General features: G+C 42.5%; 1 protein-coding gene across 1 annotated transcript in view; it reads left to right on the plus strand.

Annotated features, from left to right (window-relative positions):
- The window catches only part of slc6a11b (solute carrier family 6 member 11b), a 36,231-nt gene that overhangs the window by 12,926 nt on the left and 5,826 nt on the right, over positions 1–17,479 (plus strand). Inside the window, exons 7-12 of the mRNA XM_077603823.1 lie at positions 4,831–4,965; positions 11,524–11,627; positions 11,712–11,836; positions 13,858–13,970; positions 15,025–15,162; positions 17,226–17,328. Coding sequence (XP_077459949.1) covers positions 4,831–4,965; positions 11,524–11,627; positions 11,712–11,836; positions 13,858–13,970; positions 15,025–15,162; positions 17,226–17,328 — 718 coding nt within the window. The remainder of the gene's footprint in view (positions 1–4,830; positions 4,966–11,523; positions 11,628–11,711; positions 11,837–13,857; positions 13,971–15,024; positions 15,163–17,225; positions 17,329–17,479) is intronic.

Genomic DNA, 17,479 nt, shown 5'->3' on the forward strand with positions numbered 1-17,479 from the left:
CATGCATACGGTAGGTCTTAACACACAGCCATTTTTTTGTTAAAGAGCCTGACAGCTGATGGGAGGAAGGATCTGCGGAAGCGCTCCTTCCTGCAATGAGGGTGCCGCAGTCTATTGCTAAAGGAGCTTCGGAGGGACTCCACAGACTCATGCAGGGGGTGGGAGGTGCTGTCCATGATGGACATCATCCTGGTCAGCATCCTCCGCTCTCCCACTTCCTCCACAGAGTCCAAAGGACAGCCCAGAACAGAGCTGGCCCTCCTGACCAGCTTATTCAGCCTGTTCCTGTCCCTCTCCGTGCTCCCGCATCCCCAACAAAGCACTGCATAAAACACTGCAGAGGCCACCACAGTGTCGTAGAAAGTCCTCAGCAGACTCACTGCACACTCCAAAGGACCGTAGACTCCTCTCCTTTGGACAACACCGGCGGCGGGCCGGATTAAAAATCCTAACGGGCCGTATATGGCCCGCGGGCCGAGGTTGAAAAACTTGTACACACACGATCCGGCGGGGCGAGCGTTCGAATCCCGTTTCGGCGAAACCTCCGTTCGGCCGAATGAACGTTCGGTGGAACGTCCATTCGGCGACCTGCCCGTCTGTCAAACGTCCGTCGGCGAAACGTCTTTAGGCGAATCATCCGAGTACCGATGATGTCGCTCACACTGGTACTCAGTGCGCTCAGGGAGGTTGTCTTTCTGCTCAGACCAACAAAAAATTAGAGGGAACTTTGGTTCGGAGCTGAATGAACCAATCACGGTGAGGTATACGGCTCTGGAGGGCGGGACATCGGCCGGGCTGTCCAGTGCCTCGCTCACTCACTCATTCATTCCTCCAATCAGCTGGGCGGAGGAGAAGCCGTGAGGCCGATCACTCCGCTCGGCGCGCACACTCCTCCGCTGCTCTCAGCATAGAACTGAATGAGGCGCTATGATCCGTGATCCAGCCTGTGTCAGTGTCTGTAGCCATCTCCGCGATTGAAACGGAGAGCGAAAGTGCACATGCGCCACAAACCCGCGCGACTGAATGTGAAAGATCAACCCGAGACTCATTCCAAGTGGAAAAACATATTACAGAGCCCCAGAGATGTCTCTTTCAAAGCCTGCCGTGAAGAGAAAGGTCGGTGATGAGCACAGACAGTTTCAAGAAAAGTGGGGAGTGCAATATTTCTTTGTTGAACACAGGGGCACCCCGACGTGTCTCATTTACACTGAAAAAGTTGCGGTGCACAAGGAATACAATTTGAAACGTAATTGTACTATGAGACATGCTGAGGAGTACGAAAAATACCAGGGAGATGAGAGAGCCAACCAGGTTGCCAGTCTTAAAACACGTCTTCTGAGGCAACAGGATCTCTTCAAGAAGGCTACCAAAGACAGTAATGCAGCAGTCAAAGCTAGCTACGCCGTTTGTGAGTTGATTGATCCTGTGCTAAGTGATCCCAAATGGCTCATGGACTTGGCTTTTCTTGTTGATATCACACATGAGCTTAATGTACTGAACAAGAAGCTACAAGGCCAGGGGCAACTTGTCAGTGCTGCCTATGACAACGTGAGAGCATTCTGCACTAAACTTGTGTTATGGAAAGCCCAGCTCTCTCAGACAAACCTTTGCCATTTCCCAGCATGCAAGGCTCTCATGGATGCAGGCACACCATTCAGTGGTGAGAAGTATGTTGAGGCCATTTCGAAGCTACAGGAGGAATTTGATCACAGATTTGCAGACTTCAAGACACACAAAGCCACATTTCAAATTTTTGCGGACCCCTTCTCCTTTGATGTGCAAGATGCCCATCCTGAGCTTCAAATGGAGCTCATTGACCTGCAGTGCAACTCTGCACTCAAAGCCAAGTTCAGGGAGGTGAGTGGAGAAGCAGACAAGCTTGGGCAATTTTTGAGAGAGTTGACCCCCAGCTTCCCTGAACTTTCCCGAAGGTTCAAGCGTTCCATGTGCCTTTTTGGGAGCACATACTTGTGTGAGAAGCTCTTCTCCACCTTGAACTTCAATAAGTCCAAGTACAGGTCCAGACTTACTGATGAGCATCTTCAAGCTCTACTGAGGGTCTCCACTGCATCCTCCCTCAAGCCAAATGTGACTATGTGAGAAGAAGCGCTGCCAGGTCTCTAGCAGCAAGGAGTAGGCAAAAGAAGCCGTGTTCAGAATATTTCATGTTCAATGTTCCATTCAAGTTCAGAAAGTTAAAGGTTAAAGAGCTGTTAATACAGACATTTGAAACGGAATAAAAATAATTCATTTTCTCTACTTAGCCAGCCAGTGTATATCTACTGTATGCTCATTAGTATTATTTGGTTTTATATTACTGATTGATTTATTTTTTATTCATCTTTAAGTTAATTTATTTAATTCATTATTTTTTGTTAAAAAATAAAGATATTTGATAACGTTGGAAAGTTTTATCAGTGCTTTTCTTGTGGAAATCCTGATGCGGCCCAGTCTCACCCAGACTCGGCCTCTAGCGGCCCCCAGGTAAATTGAGTTCGAGACCCCTGATTTAGAGCCACTGAACAAAATTCAAGGTTTATCCAGATTTTGCATATGCTTTTATGTTATGAATAAAGTTGAATGTTATGAATTAAGTGTATTTTATCCGCTTGCTGCATCTCTTTTTGAAACACTTTTTTTCCCACACTGCCAGCATCACTCCTCTGGGCTCCTCCTGTTTAAGAGAGTGAGCCAGTGGAGTGCTTTTTTTCCTTTTAGCTCTTCTGGCCTGGCCAGCTCTGTGCTGTTCCATTCTGCCCCCAAATGGTGACCGTTAACTGGGTTCCAGAAAAACAGACGATATATGTTGACCAGCCCTGTCTTTTTATTAAGTGGTTTCTATCAAAAGGCTCTCCAAAATCTACTCCAAGGAATGTTTAAACTTTTGACATACATAATATTTGTTGTATTGTTTAATGTATAACCTTGAGTCACAATTACCCCCCCCCCCCCAAAAAAAAATAGTTAATACGTTCCAAAAAAGCCATATTTTTAATAATGACATTAAAAGCTGAAACTGTAAACCTTTTAATTTACATCTTGCAGTTGAATACCAATCGTATTTAAAGATGCAACAACATTCATTCATTTTCTGAACCACTCATCCTCAAGAGTCATGGGGGGGGTGCTGGCGCCTAGCCCAGCTGACTATGGGCAGCAGTCAGGAGATCCCCTGAAATGGTAGCCAGCCAATCGTATGGCACAAGATGGACAACCATTTGCACTTACACTCATACCTAGTGGAAATTTGGAAAGTCCAACCAGCCTACCGTGCATTTATTTGGGGATGTGGGAGGAAACCGATGTACCCGGAGAAAACCCAGGCAAGCCCAGAGAGAACATGCAAACTTTGCACAGTGAGAAGCAGCTTGGAATCGAACCTTTGATGCGGGAGGCCCGGCGGATGATTCATTAGCGTGCCGGCCTCACAGTTTTGTTGTCCTGGGTTCAAATCCATGTCAGTCCATCTGTGTGGAGTTTGCATGTTCTCCCTGCGCCTGCGTGGCTCTCCTGCGGTACTCCGGTTTCCTCTCACATTCCAAAGACATTCATGGACACTCTAAATTGCCCCTATATATGGGGCTGAGCCTAAATGGTTGTCTGTCTCCTGTGATCGTCTGAACACCGATTCAGGGTGTCCCCCACCTCGTTCCCAAAAGTTAGCTGGGATAGACTCCACCACCCCCCACGACTCTTTTGAGGATGAAGCGGTTCAGAAAATGAATGAATGCTTGTGATTGCTCAATGATTTCACTTGTTGCGTGTTCATTGTTTCAGCAAATCTGCTGCTTCTCATGTCACATACCTGTTCTTCATTGTTAAGGCTTTTCTCTCTATTTAAACATCCAATGGTTGGTTTCTTGTTGTCAGATTGTCATCAATGTTGTTTCCTTCCGTGAGAGCTTTGCTGCTCAGGTCATACTGGACTGGGTGTTGGCTTGCAGGCTTGGAATGGGGAATAAAACCACATGGAGGGAAGCGAATGGCAAACAAAATGAACTTAATATATCTTTATTAAACATGAATTTATTCTCAGTACTAATCAGTACAAAAAATAGCTATCAAATCAACAACATCAAACTCAAAGAAACTTATTAGGATAGGAAGGAAAAGAGAACTAGGTTGCAACATTGATAACGTTCCGGCAGGCGCAACAAACCACTGAGGGTTTAAATCAACAGATAGGGTGCAACAAGACAACAAGGAATAGGTGGGTACCACGAGAGGCAGCGGATTAGTTGAGACACATGAGGCAGGCAACAACAGGTAAATGGTTTTATCACAAAGACAAGCCACACCACGGAAAATACATTAAATGTATTAAACCTAAACCCTAACAGTGATGAGAGTTCCCAGTACCCTCTTTAAATATCCATATTTAAATGTGGCTGAAAAACAACAACTGATCGTACGCAGTCACTGATTTTAAAGCTCTACGTTTGTGTAAATTTTACACGAATGATGGTAACCACAAAATCACAAATCACATAGATGAAAAACTACATTGAAGTCACAATCATTCTAACCTAATATATCCATGACACAGTGAAAATAATTGGAATCGTCCATCATTAACAATGCAGTAGATATGAACTATTTGACAATCCTGTCTTCAAGTATCTGCCATTCGTTGCCTGTAACATGCTGAGTTGGGGTTGATCATGTCTCAGTTAATTGTGACCGTCATACACTGACATGATAATTGTGTGATGTGGTGTGTAACTCATTTACTGTAAATTCCATTCATAACCGTTAGTGGGATTTATTCAGTAAAAACTAAAATATTAAAATATACAATATGAAATATTACACTTTTGTTTGTACCTACAGGTTGTGTATGTGACTGCAACCTTTCCATACTTCATGTTGCTTATACTGCTGATCAGAGGAGTAACACTGCCAGGAGCATTCGATGGCATCAAGTTTTATCTCTACCCAGACATCTCCCGACTCTCAGATCCTCAGGTAGGCTCGGAGATACCTCGGTCATCATTGTTTGGACACACACTGTGGGGTTCTGGGTTCAAATCCAGGTCGGTCCCGCTGTGTGGAGTTTGCATGTTCTACCCGGGCTTGCGTGGGTTTCCTTCGGGGACTCCGGTTTACTCCCACATTCCAAAGACATGCATGATAGGCTGATTGGACACTCTAAATTGCCCCTGGGTATGGGTGTGAATGTGAATGGTTATCTGTCTGATTGTGCCCTGCTATCGGCTGGCCACCAATTCAGGGTGTCCCCCGCCTCTGGCCCAAAGTCATCTGGGATAGGCTCCAGCACCCCCATGACCCTGGTAAGATAAAGCGGTTCAGAAAATGAAGGAATTAATGAATTAATTAATGAATATTTAGCACAGGTCAGCTCTCACTGTGTGGAATTTGCATGCTCTTCCCAAGCTTGCATGGGTTTTGCCAGGTACTCTGGCTTCCTCGCAGCTTAGGCTGGTTGAACACTAAATTGCCGCTTATCCTCACACGGGTTGCGGGAGGTGCTGTAGCCTATCCCAGTCAACTATAGTCACCTGGCAGGTTACACCCAGAATCGGTGGCTTGCCAATCATAAGGCACAAGGAGAAGGACAACCATTCATGCTCACACTGAAACTTAGGGGCAATTTAGAGTGTTCTACCAGCCAACTATACATGTTTTTGGGATGTAGGAGGAAAGCAGAGTACCCAGAGAAAACCAACACAAGCCTGGGGGGAACATGCAAACTCCACTTAATATGAACCGATCTGGATCGAACCCTCGATGCTAGAACTGTGAGGCTGATGCGCTAACCACTTGCTCACCATGCCGACGCCCTAACCACTTGTCCATCGGGCCACCAGCCCTTGGACTCTCGCATGAATTGCAATGTGAAAAGGAACTGTACCAAACCAAAAAGGATCCCTTGTATTTTTGTGTGGACCAAAGAAAGATGTCAATCTATGGACTTTCCGGGTATGAATATGTGTAAAAAGTGTAACTTCCTAAAAAATATCTTTTCATGCTGTGATTGTTTATATATATTTTTTTCATTCATTGATCTTCTGTAACACATCCTCGAAGGGTTGCTGGAGCCTATCCCAGCCTACTTTCAGTGAAAGGCTAGACTGGTTGCCATTCAGCCGTAGGGCACACCGTGACTGGACGTTTCGTCGAAAGACGTTTGCTCCCTGGAAGTTTTGTCGAAAGACGTTTGTTCCCCGGACGTTTGGTCCCTGGACGTTTGGTCGACCGGACGTTTGGTCGACCGGACGTTTGGTCGACCGGATGTTTGGTCGACCGGACGTTTGGTCGACCGGACGTTTGGTCGACCGGACGTTTGGTCGACCGGACGTTTGGTCGACCGGACGTTTGGTCGACCGGACGTTTGGTCGACCGGACGTTTGGTCGACCGGACGTTTGGTCGACCGGACGTTTGGTCGACCGGACGTTTGGTCGAACGGACGTTTGGTAGAACGGACGTTTGATCGCCGGGTTCGCTCGCTGTCAAATTATGACAGAGTTTACTGTTGATATTTTGATATTTAGATATTAAACTCACTCTCTCTCTCTCATGATCATAATTTTGAGAGCTGGTTTCAACAGTAACAATCCGGCGACCAAACGTCCGTTCAACCAAACGTCCGTTCTACCAAACATCCGGTCGACCAAACGTCCGGTCGACCAAACGTCCGGTTGACCAAACGTCCGGGGACCAAACGTCCGGGGACCAAACATCTTTCGACGAAACGTCCGAGTACTAGCGCACACAGAGAGAAAAATGACAATCCACACTCACAATCATACCGGACCGAAGTCTGGCGAATGAACCTCTACTCCATCAGGCGGCTTTCTACATATATATTTAGTGAAATTGACAAATGTCCGGCAACACTGTCTCCACTGTAAGTATGGTTGAGGATCGCTAATGTTTCGAGCCACAGTGTTTTTTTCGGTAGTATTCTAGACAGTCCGTGTCAGAAATGAGTTCTCATGTCTGCTTATAGACCTTGCTTTAGGATATTATTAAAACACCCTGAATATATTTGATATCATATTATTCTATTTACCTGTGGTTATGAATACTAAAAATAGATATGATTCAAGTAATATGGTCATGGGGAAGAATGAAAATAAAAAAAGCAAATATGTCCTTTTTCTGTAAATTCAAAAATGTCTATTTTGAGTTCATTGGGAGCTTTAAAATTAGATGTGTAATTATGAATTGATCTGGACTGATAAATTTGATAAGTTAAGTGAAGTTAAAATAAAAATCGATCAAAATGCAAAACGACACCTAAGATGGTCACCTTTTTGGTATGTTCTTTTTTTCAAAACAATGTTTTTCATTAAAATGTCGGAAATGTTTAAGCGACAAAATTGTCAATAGGGTCAAAATTATTTTTTACTTTTATTGTTTTGATCATATTAAATTGAAAAGGCCCTTGAGTCAAATTAGGTCGTCACAAAACTTGCACTATTAGGGGCAAATATCAGTGCTGTTCAAAGACTCAATATTGTATAATCGTGAAATAATAGGGAAAATGTCTTGAAACTCCATTGTGTGTAATTATTTAGAGTGGCACATTTGAAGCGTAATATGCACAAAGTGCATTTGCCTGACACACCAAAGTACACAAAGTTGAAAATGGCTAACTTTAACTATGGTCCCATGCTGTATTGTCCCGACGGGTAGAAATTTTAAGCATCATAATGCCATTATTGTCAGGCTTGTCATCGCTTTACGCCACAAAAGGAAAACTCCCTTCATTCCTATGGCCTAGTGTAGGGGTGCTCAAACTTTCTTTGTGCAAGATGTACTTTTAAAGATACAAAACACCCGCAGTCTACTTTTCCACCCCGACCACTGACAAAGCTCTGCCATTATGTCTGTTGATATCATTTTTTTCCTCAATGCATGAGCAGACCAGACTGGCCATAAGGAGTGGGTTGATTGATTGATTTTATTTTATATTTTGCTTCAAAATATTTTGTTGGTCTCCACCTCCACTGCTGCGTCCTGGTATGAAAATGTCTGAACCGCTAACTGCAGGCGCCAGGGGGGACACCCTGAATCGGTGGCCAGCCAATCGCGGGGCACAAGGAGACGGACAGCCATTCATGGTTGCACTAATGCCTAGGTGCAATTTAGAGTGTTCACCCAGCCTACTATGCATGTTTTTCGGATGTGGGAGGAAACCGAAATGCCCAGAGAAAACCCACAAAATACCATGGAGAGCATGCAAACTCCACAAAGTGACGACTGACCTGGGATCTAACCCTCGACCCCAGAACTGTGAGGCCAATGTCCTAACCACTTGGTTGCCAGCTCAACTTATTTATCATTCCCTAAAACTCTTTAGTAAGTATCAGACTTGCTGTTATGATGCAATACACCATCAAGAGCACTGTGACACATTTTTCATGGCTCCTTGTAACAGCAGCCCTATAATTAGTCACCTTTTAGGCGCTTGTTCGCTGATGGTTTATTATTCACTTGAAGCCTCTTTGGCATTTCTGCTCTTGATTTCTCGGTTGCTTTTCAAAGAGCAGGGAGTGAGAATACACCGCGGACATATAATCAATCCACTTTTCTGTCGTCAATCCGTTGATGATCGTCACGCTCACATTCATACCTAGGGGCAATTTAAATTTTTGAACCATCCTACTCTGCATGTTTATGGGATGTGGGAGGAAACCGAAGCACCCGGAGAAAAACCATGTAAGCCCACAGAGAACAGGCAAACAGTGAGGACTGACTTGGGATCGAACCCCTGATCCCAGAAATGTGAGGCTGATGCGCTGATCGCTCAGCCGACAGGCCCCCCAAGATGACATTAGGATCATACTGATAGTGTTTGCTTATTTTAGAGTGCAAATTTACTCTCAATTAACCAGAAACATATAGTGTGTGTGTTAGGGGTGTGCAATATTACAATATGAAATCATTAAAATCGCCCACATGTTAATGAGCTCATAAAGCCAAAAGATCATTAAATTGTCTTAATATCTCTTATCTTTTGATGTGCGCAAACTTATGGCTGCCTCGCCGGACATAAATGAAGTGACTTCTGCTCATTAAGGGATATATTAATCTTGGACACATCAAACCTGTGACATAGTTATATGCTTCTATTCGCCAGGCTGCCTGTACGAGCTCAGGCAAACTGCACACAGCATCGAGGGACATTCGATTGGACCTTGAGTATAGAGCAGTGTTGTTCTTTTTGTTATAGTCAAAAAGGAGTATGACTGAATCAAATCTTATTGTCATGCATTCTACCAATAGAACCTTGACAATCAAATGGTAGATTCTGAGATTGAGCACCAGTTGCCCAGTGTGACACAATGAGGTGGTGGGCTAAATTAACTGAATGCTTCACAGTTAGATTTTGTTTTGTAGGTGCCTACATGTGCACTTCCGACAAATAGATGTCACATGTCCATGCAGGAGATGGTTGACACATCCTCCTCACAGTTCTGAAATTAAGGATTTAATCCTGGACTCCCTGTGTTTTTTTCTTGTCCAACTAATTCAAGGTGTATGCTGACTACTGCCCATAGTTAAGCGGAATAGGCTCCCTTTTGAGGATAAGTGGTTTGGAACATGAATTAATGAATATACTTTTTACACACACAGATACATACAGATCAAGAGTTACATACAAAGTACGTGTGGTATACGTTTATTGTTAAGGATCAAACCGCCATATTAAGAAAAAGCAAGAACACAATAAACTGCATGTATGTCTGGTTGCTGAATATGCTTACACCTGTCATATAGTACTGTACATTTGCAGTAGATGAATGCAGTATATACTATACTGTATATGCTTGGAAAATAAATTGCACTGTAAACAACATTAGTAATAATATGCCTACTGTCCAGTTTTTTTAAAATGCACAGTCTTCAAGACTCAACACTAGCGAACACATGCCCACCAAGTTAGGCACAACGTAAACAAGTGTTTCTCTCTGAGGCCCGGCTGTTAAGGTTTCCCTACGCTGTGCCGCTGTCAGCCCAGGGTGAACTAAAGGGAACATTAATGAACATTAGGAAAGAAAGGGTTGTTCTTCCACAGGAACAGGCCTGTGTTTGTGGGTTCACGTAAGTTACCGTGGTTACTCCACAGAGGAAGTGAAGATTGTGCGTTTGTGAATTGTTTCACGGTAGTGAAATGAGATTAGTGCCTGAATTGATGATGTAAGGGAGTTTTCAAAGAGCCATGATGCATTCGGTTTGAATTTGGTAGCACTGCATGCTAGTAAGAGGTTCCTTGCAGTTTTTTTTCTGTTACCACATTTCTGAATCCTGAGGTACATTGAAAAAAAGAAAATCCACGTGTGTACAAACACCACCACTGCCCACCCAAAAAATGAAAACTGTTTGTTCAGTTAAAACTTACATGTTTCTTTTAAAAGGCAACAAAGTCCAAGAAAAGCCTCCTAGAACAGTGTCAGATTTGTGCTGACAACCATCTAACATGATCTTGAGCTCTTGATATTGACAAATATTAAGCACAAGACAACAACGGTTCCAGAAAGTGTCACACTATAATTATTATGATTTTATTTTCCACCTTGAAAGATTTTTCTAATTTCCGCGTTTTAAGGTTGTTTGGAATTTTCTTTATCCCAGTCCTACGTAAATATTAAAAATGTGACATTTAAGTCCCACTGTGATGTAAGAGGGGCCTGCGCTGAAATAGATAGCTAGTAAGTCTACACTAAGCCACAATAGGCAGTCCAATTGATCGTAAAATGAACCAAAGCACCCATCCATCAGTCTTGCTGGAATTGTAACATTGTAACATTACATCATAAATTATTATAATGGTTAAAATTAAGAAAAGGCAAGAACACAATAGGGTGGCCCGCTGGTGCGAGTGGTTAGCGTGTTGGCCTCACAGCTCTGGGCTCCTGGGTTCAAATCCAGGTCATGTCCATCTGAGTTGAGTTTGCATGTTCTCCCCAGGCCTGCGTAGGTTCCTCCGGGTACTCCGGTTTCCTTTCATATTCCAAAGACATGCATGGTAGGCTGATTGGACATTCTAAATTGCCCCTAGGTATCGTGTAAGTGTGCATGGTTGTCTGTCTCCTCGTGCCCTGCGATCGGCTGGCCACCAATTCAGGGTGTCCCCGCCCCTGGCCCGGAGTCAGCTGGGATAGGCTCCAACACCCCCGATTTACGAGCCGTCTCACTGGAGGCCGTGTTGCCAACCCAGGACATTTTCTCTCAGATGGCCCAGGAACACCTTGTCATCCTTTCGGAAGTACTGGATGTATTTTCTGGAGAGAGAAGTCTGAGCTTCCCTGCTCTCCCCGTGACCCGACCTTTGATAAGCGGGATAAAATGGATGGATGGACAATAGCGACACACATTTTATATCCACATAATATTACAATTTACGGAAAGCAAAAATGTGTCAGTAAAATTACCACTTTCTTTAATTAGTGTTTTTTTTATGAACACCAATAACGGAATTAGCAGTGGCCTCATTTCTATAGCTATAGCATTTTAGTTTAACTCGATAGTGACCTATGCTGCATTACTTACAGGTTTGGGTGGATGCTGGAACACAGATATTTTTCTCATATGCTATTTGCCTTGGGTGCCTTACTGCACTTGGTAGTTATAACGCCTACAACAATAACTGCTATAGGTAAGAGGAAGATTACACTGGATTTGCACATCGAGTTTTTGTCCTAATTTATTCATCGTTACATTTCAATGATTTGCTTCTAAGGGACTGCCTCATGCTGTGCTGTCTAAATAGTGGAACAAGCTTTGTAGCAGGTTTTGCGATTTTCTCTGTGTTGGGATTCATGGCGTACGAACAGAATGTTCCCATCGAGGCTGTGGCAGAATCTGGTAAGTGCAAAAGAAACATTTCAGTCACCTGTTTGTGACCTGTGTGTATCATAAACACGTACTGTAAAATGTAATCTGAATCTTATGTTCGTTCGCTACTTGTCCATCATAATGTAAATGCACATTATTTGACGTCACATTCGTCTCTCAGACAACATAATGACTTATTTAATTTGATATGAATGATTCAGAGAGAGATTTAAAATGCTTGGGTTAACAGCACTTTAGGAAAAATCTAATGCTTTTTTGAGAGTAGGTATGATAGTATGGATGCATGCGGCATATTATCTTGAACTACTTTGTGTTGTTCAAAGAACAGCGCATGAAATACATTTATTCACTCCATTATCTTTTGTACCGCTTATCCACACAAGGGTTGCGGGAGTGCTGAAGCCTATCCCAGCCAACAACAGGCAACCGTCAAGGCTTACCCTGAATTGGTTGCCAGCCAATCACAGGACACAATGAAACAGAGAACCATGCATGCAAAACACATCATATATTACCGCCTTGGTGATGTGGGGCATTTATCTCTTCTAAAGTGCTCGTAAAATGGTTGGCGTTGATTACTCCAAAAAATAAATGAGTATTCTCAATCTGAAATAGTAAGGTCTTACATTAATTTACTACTCCGTGGAAAAAGTCCTTCCTTATATAACTAATTATTATTTTTCTTAATATGTGTATTTGACTTGTATTTAAACCAAAAAAAGATGGTAAAAATAGTAAAAGAGAGAGAAAGCAGAGATAAAACTTAAAAAGAGAATGGGCAGGTTGAAAGTAAAGAGCAGAAGCTGAGTTTATATATAGATATACTGCGTGGGTTTCCTCCGGGTACTCCGGTTTCCTCCCACATTCCAAAGAAATGCATGGTAGGCTGATTGGCCACTCTAAATTGCCCTTAGGCATGGGTGTGATTGTGCTTGGTTGTCCGTCTCCTTGTGCCCTGCGATCGGCTGGCCACCAATTCAGGGTGTCCCCCGCCTGTGGCCCGGAGTCAGCTAGGATGGGCTCAGGCACCCCCTGCAACCCTAATGAGGATGAAGCGGTTCAGAAAATGAGATGAGATGTAAAAATGTATATATGTACCGTATTTTCTGCACTACAAGGCGCACTGCATTATAGGGCACACCTGCTATGAATAACATCTTGTAAAACGTTTTCCATATGTAAGGCGCACCACAGTATAAGGCGCTACAGTAGCGGCTGGGGTTACGTTTATATGCATCCATTGGAAACTCTAAATGTCTAAATTACCGCTAGGTATGCGTGACTGTCTCCCTCTGATTGGCTGGCCACCAATTCAGGATGTCCCCCGCATCTCACAATCGTACCGCCACTGAACGGGAATCGATCCCACGTATGCCCGCATCGGAGTCAGGCGAGTGAAGCACTGCACCACAGGTGTCAAAGTGGCAGGCTGGGGGCCAAATCTGGCCCGCCGCATCATTTTGTGCAGCCCGAAAGAGTAAATCATGAGTGCCACCTTTCTGTCTTAGGATCAAATTCAAATGAAGATTATACATGTATATTATATTTCCTGATTTTTCCCCTTTTAAATCAATAATTGCAATTGTTTTAATCCATTTTTTTATTTTGTGTTTTTAGTTCAAAAGGCATTTTGTAAAATCTAAAAATAAATATATAAAAATATTTTCTGAATATCACTTTAATATTGAACATAATTTAAAAAAATATATTTAGTTTCGTTTTGAAATGAAAACTGATTAAAATATGTTTTCCCTTACTGGACATTGTATTAGATCTATAAACAACTGAATACCTAGGGCTTTTGATCTAGTTCTTTTAACAAAATATCTAAATATTATATCTAAAATGGTCAGGCCCACGTGAAATCGAGTTGGCGTTAATGCGGACCGCGAACCAATTTGAGTTTGACACCATTGCACTACACCATCAGGTGGCTGAACCATTCACCAATAACTAGAATTTACAAGACTCCTAATGGTATTTCTATCTTTGCTTCACATCAATGTTGGAATAATAATTTGTATTTTAAGGTCCTGGCCTTGCCTTCATTGCATATCCAAAAGCTGTGACCATGATGCCTCTGTCTCCACTTTGGGCTTGTCTATTCTTTATGATGCTCATCTTTCTTGGACTGGACAGTCAAGTAAGTGCAACCAAATACAATGCATTCAACTCCATGACGAGATTAACCTATTACTGTATGTGTAATATTTTAGTAGAATATAATGTTAAGCAACACAATATTTGTGTAATATGGAAGTAACCTCTAATTATGTGGTAATAACTATTGCATATTTCGAGCTACAACAGCTTCAGCAATTCTGGGAAAGCTTTGTATGAATTTTAGGATTACAAATACTGTCATCCTGCACTAATTCACAGCTTCAGTACATCGCTGAATTTTATATTAAATATGGTAGAAGACGGGACTGTCACTCAACTCGGGCCTAAAGAAGAAAAATGGCAGTCACCGGGCAGAGGCCGGTGACAGCCATTTTTACATTTTTTGTTTATAAATTATATTTTAAAATTCATACAGCACAGTCTTTTCATATGCCTATTATTGTAACATTTAATAAATACTTTTTTGGGGATAATCATACATGCACTTATATTTTTGCGCGAAAACATAGTATGGTAGTAATAGTTGGGGCGATTCTACTTTGTGGTTTTTCAATTATCATGGCCATGTTTGGTCTAGATTATCCGCAAAATTCGATGGCTTACTGTATGTTTGGGAATTGTTGACCATTCACGCTCATTAACTCATTGGTTGAAGGTTATGTACGGACATTGGATGTAAATGGGATGCTCTCATTTTCTGCTTTGATTCATACCTGTTAGATTGCATTTCAAATTTTGTGTGCCAATGCATGTAAAAGGTATTCATCCAAATAACAAAACAAAACAATCCCCCCCAAAAATTATTTTGTCTTTATGAACTTTGCATTAAGAACTGGTGTAGTCATGTTAGAACTGGAATAAGGCCATTTCCAATCTCTTCCCACAAAGTTAGGAGCATGCAATTGTCCAAATGCAGAAGCATTCAGTCTTCCATTTACTTGGGCCTTCATTTTTGAAAATTCCATGCTCCTCAATGGCAGCCATTGAAATCTAGTAATAATTACTTACAGTATGCACAGTAAATACACTGCTTTCATTGGAGTGATCCATTTCTCATTGTGTTTTTTCCTCAGTTTGTGTGTGTGGAAAGCCTGGTGACAGCTGTTGTGGATATGTACCCAGAGACATTCAGGAGGGGCTACCGCAGAGAGCTGCTAATTCTTGGCATGTCTATTGTTTCTTTCCTCATTGGACTCATCATGTGTACAGAGGTGAGGTACTCGATGCGTCTAGTGGTGCTTTGAGATAGTAGTTTTTTTTGGGTGAGGGCCACACATGTTTTTTCTCATTTTATAAGAAAAAAAACATGACTACTGAATCATATCTTATTCAGAAAATAAACTCATTTGAATAGAGAGTTAAACACTCATTTATTCCTTGCAATAGTTTCTGGTGTACAAAACTTTGCCACGAAGAACAGTATAAAGTAGTAGTAGTATATAGAGTGAAAATGTCAGAGACAAAAACTGAGAATTTAACTTACCAACAATCCGCTAACATATGCAGCCTAGCCCAGTGGTTTAAAAAAAATAAACAAAAAAAACCTCACTCTTTATACACGAGAAACTAAATGGATGAGTGTATTCTGAATTTAGATAGTAATTGATATTCCTACTCACTTTGGACCTAGATTTTATCTTTTTGAATGAGACATAGTTAACTCGACAAAATTAACATACAGTAATACCTTGAGATGCAAGCTTAATGCGTCCCGGGACCAGTATGTCAATTTACTCGTATCTCAAATCAATTTTTCCCATAGAACTGAGCTAGCGGCCCGGTGGAGCGAGTGGTTAGCGCGTTGGCCTCACAGCGCTGGGCTCCTGGGTTCAAATCCAGGTCACTTCCACCAGTGTGGAGTTTGCATGTTCTCCCCGGGCCTGCTTGGGTTTCCTCCGGGTACTCCGGTTTCCTCCCACATTCCAAAAACATGCATAGTAGGCTGATTGAACACTCTAAAATTCTCCTAGGTAAGGGTGTGAGCATGCGTAGTCCGCTTGCATTCCAGCAGGACCAGGCTAGTGCTTGCCATCTGTTCACTTTCTAGCGGCGCTTGAACAGCACTTACCATCCGTCCTTGGTTTGACGGCTCCCGGCTAGTCAATAGACAACTGACCATTTTGCATTGGTGCCTGACCAATGTTCAACAACTGATCACCGGCACCCATCAGCTGAGTGGGTCGCAGGGAAATATGCCCCAGTCACCTGCCTCCCCTCCAAGCATTCTGGCTAAACTAATAATCAGGTGCCCTGAACACACACCTGATTGTTCAGGAAGTATTAATCTCCTATGCCTAACCTCCTCTCTTAACTGCATTGGGGTCATTCTGCCTCCCTCTGGGTTCACTGTTCAAACCTGACGAAGGTGCAGGGGAAAAGCTCAACCAATATGGGACCAAGTTTCTGGAGTCTTTAAATTAAAGATACCGTGTAAACTGACTTAGTCAAAAGGCCTTCTCTTCTTCATGCACATTAGTCCTTGCAACTTTCAAGGATTGAACAAAAAATACAATTCTTCGCGTTCATCTCAAATGTGAGTCATACTTGAAACTATTTCTGAATGGTTACAAACTAATCAAAAACAGCCTCTTGATATGGGAAGCATTTATATTTTACTCCTTATCAGTTTTGGTATAATAAAATTTGGATGAAAGACAAGTTCATAAACAGAATTGCACGAACCGTCTAATCCAGTGGTTCTTAACCTTGTTGGAGCTACCAAACCCACCAGTTTCATATGCGCATTCACCGAACCCCACCAGTTTCGTATGCACATTCACTGAACCCTACTTCAGTCTAAAATAAAATGTGATTTGTTTTCAAATTCAAGATAAATAAATTCCTCGCACCACTGATTTGCCAAGCAATGTCACATGAACATCTGCAACCAGTGATGGTCCAGTGGGGCATGTTATCGTGAATAGACATGATGAGTCGATGTGTTTTGACCTCCGTGGCAGAGGCTCCACCCCTGAGACCAACTCACCGAACCCAGGTTAAGAACCACTGGTCTAATCAGATTGGTATGAACAGCCCTCACAGGACATAGACTCTTTGCCTAGTATTCCTAGAATCTGGAGCTGCATTTCAAATTTAAAGTTCCAGTGTAGGTTCCTGTAATTGTAATTGCTGAAACAGAGGTTCCTGTCAGAGAGGTTCAGCAATGTGGGCCCCAGCTCAAATGAGAATGAATGTATCCATAGATTTAATAAAATATATGTAATTAAAATGATTTTGCATTCAATGATGGTATACCTTTCTTGTCTCCTGACAGGGAGGGATGTACGTCTTCCAGCTCTTTGATTCATATGCAGCCAGTGGGATGTGCTTGCTTTTTGTGGCCATCTTTGAGTCCATTTGCATTGGATGGGTGTATGGTAAGACATGTCACTTAATGTATACTGTAGATAACTCCAGTCTGCTCACTCATATTCATAAAGATTACATTTCATCTCTGTTTGAGGGCTCTTCATAAAACATGCATTAATTGCTTATCGTCTGGGTTCGTGTCTCCTCTCACTTTGCTGT

Source organism: Stigmatopora argus, chromosome 6, assembly GCF_051989625.1.
Source record: "Stigmatopora argus isolate UIUO_Sarg chromosome 6, RoL_Sarg_1.0, whole genome shotgun sequence".
NCBI lineage: Eukaryota > Metazoa > Chordata > Actinopteri > Syngnathiformes > Syngnathidae > Stigmatopora > Stigmatopora argus.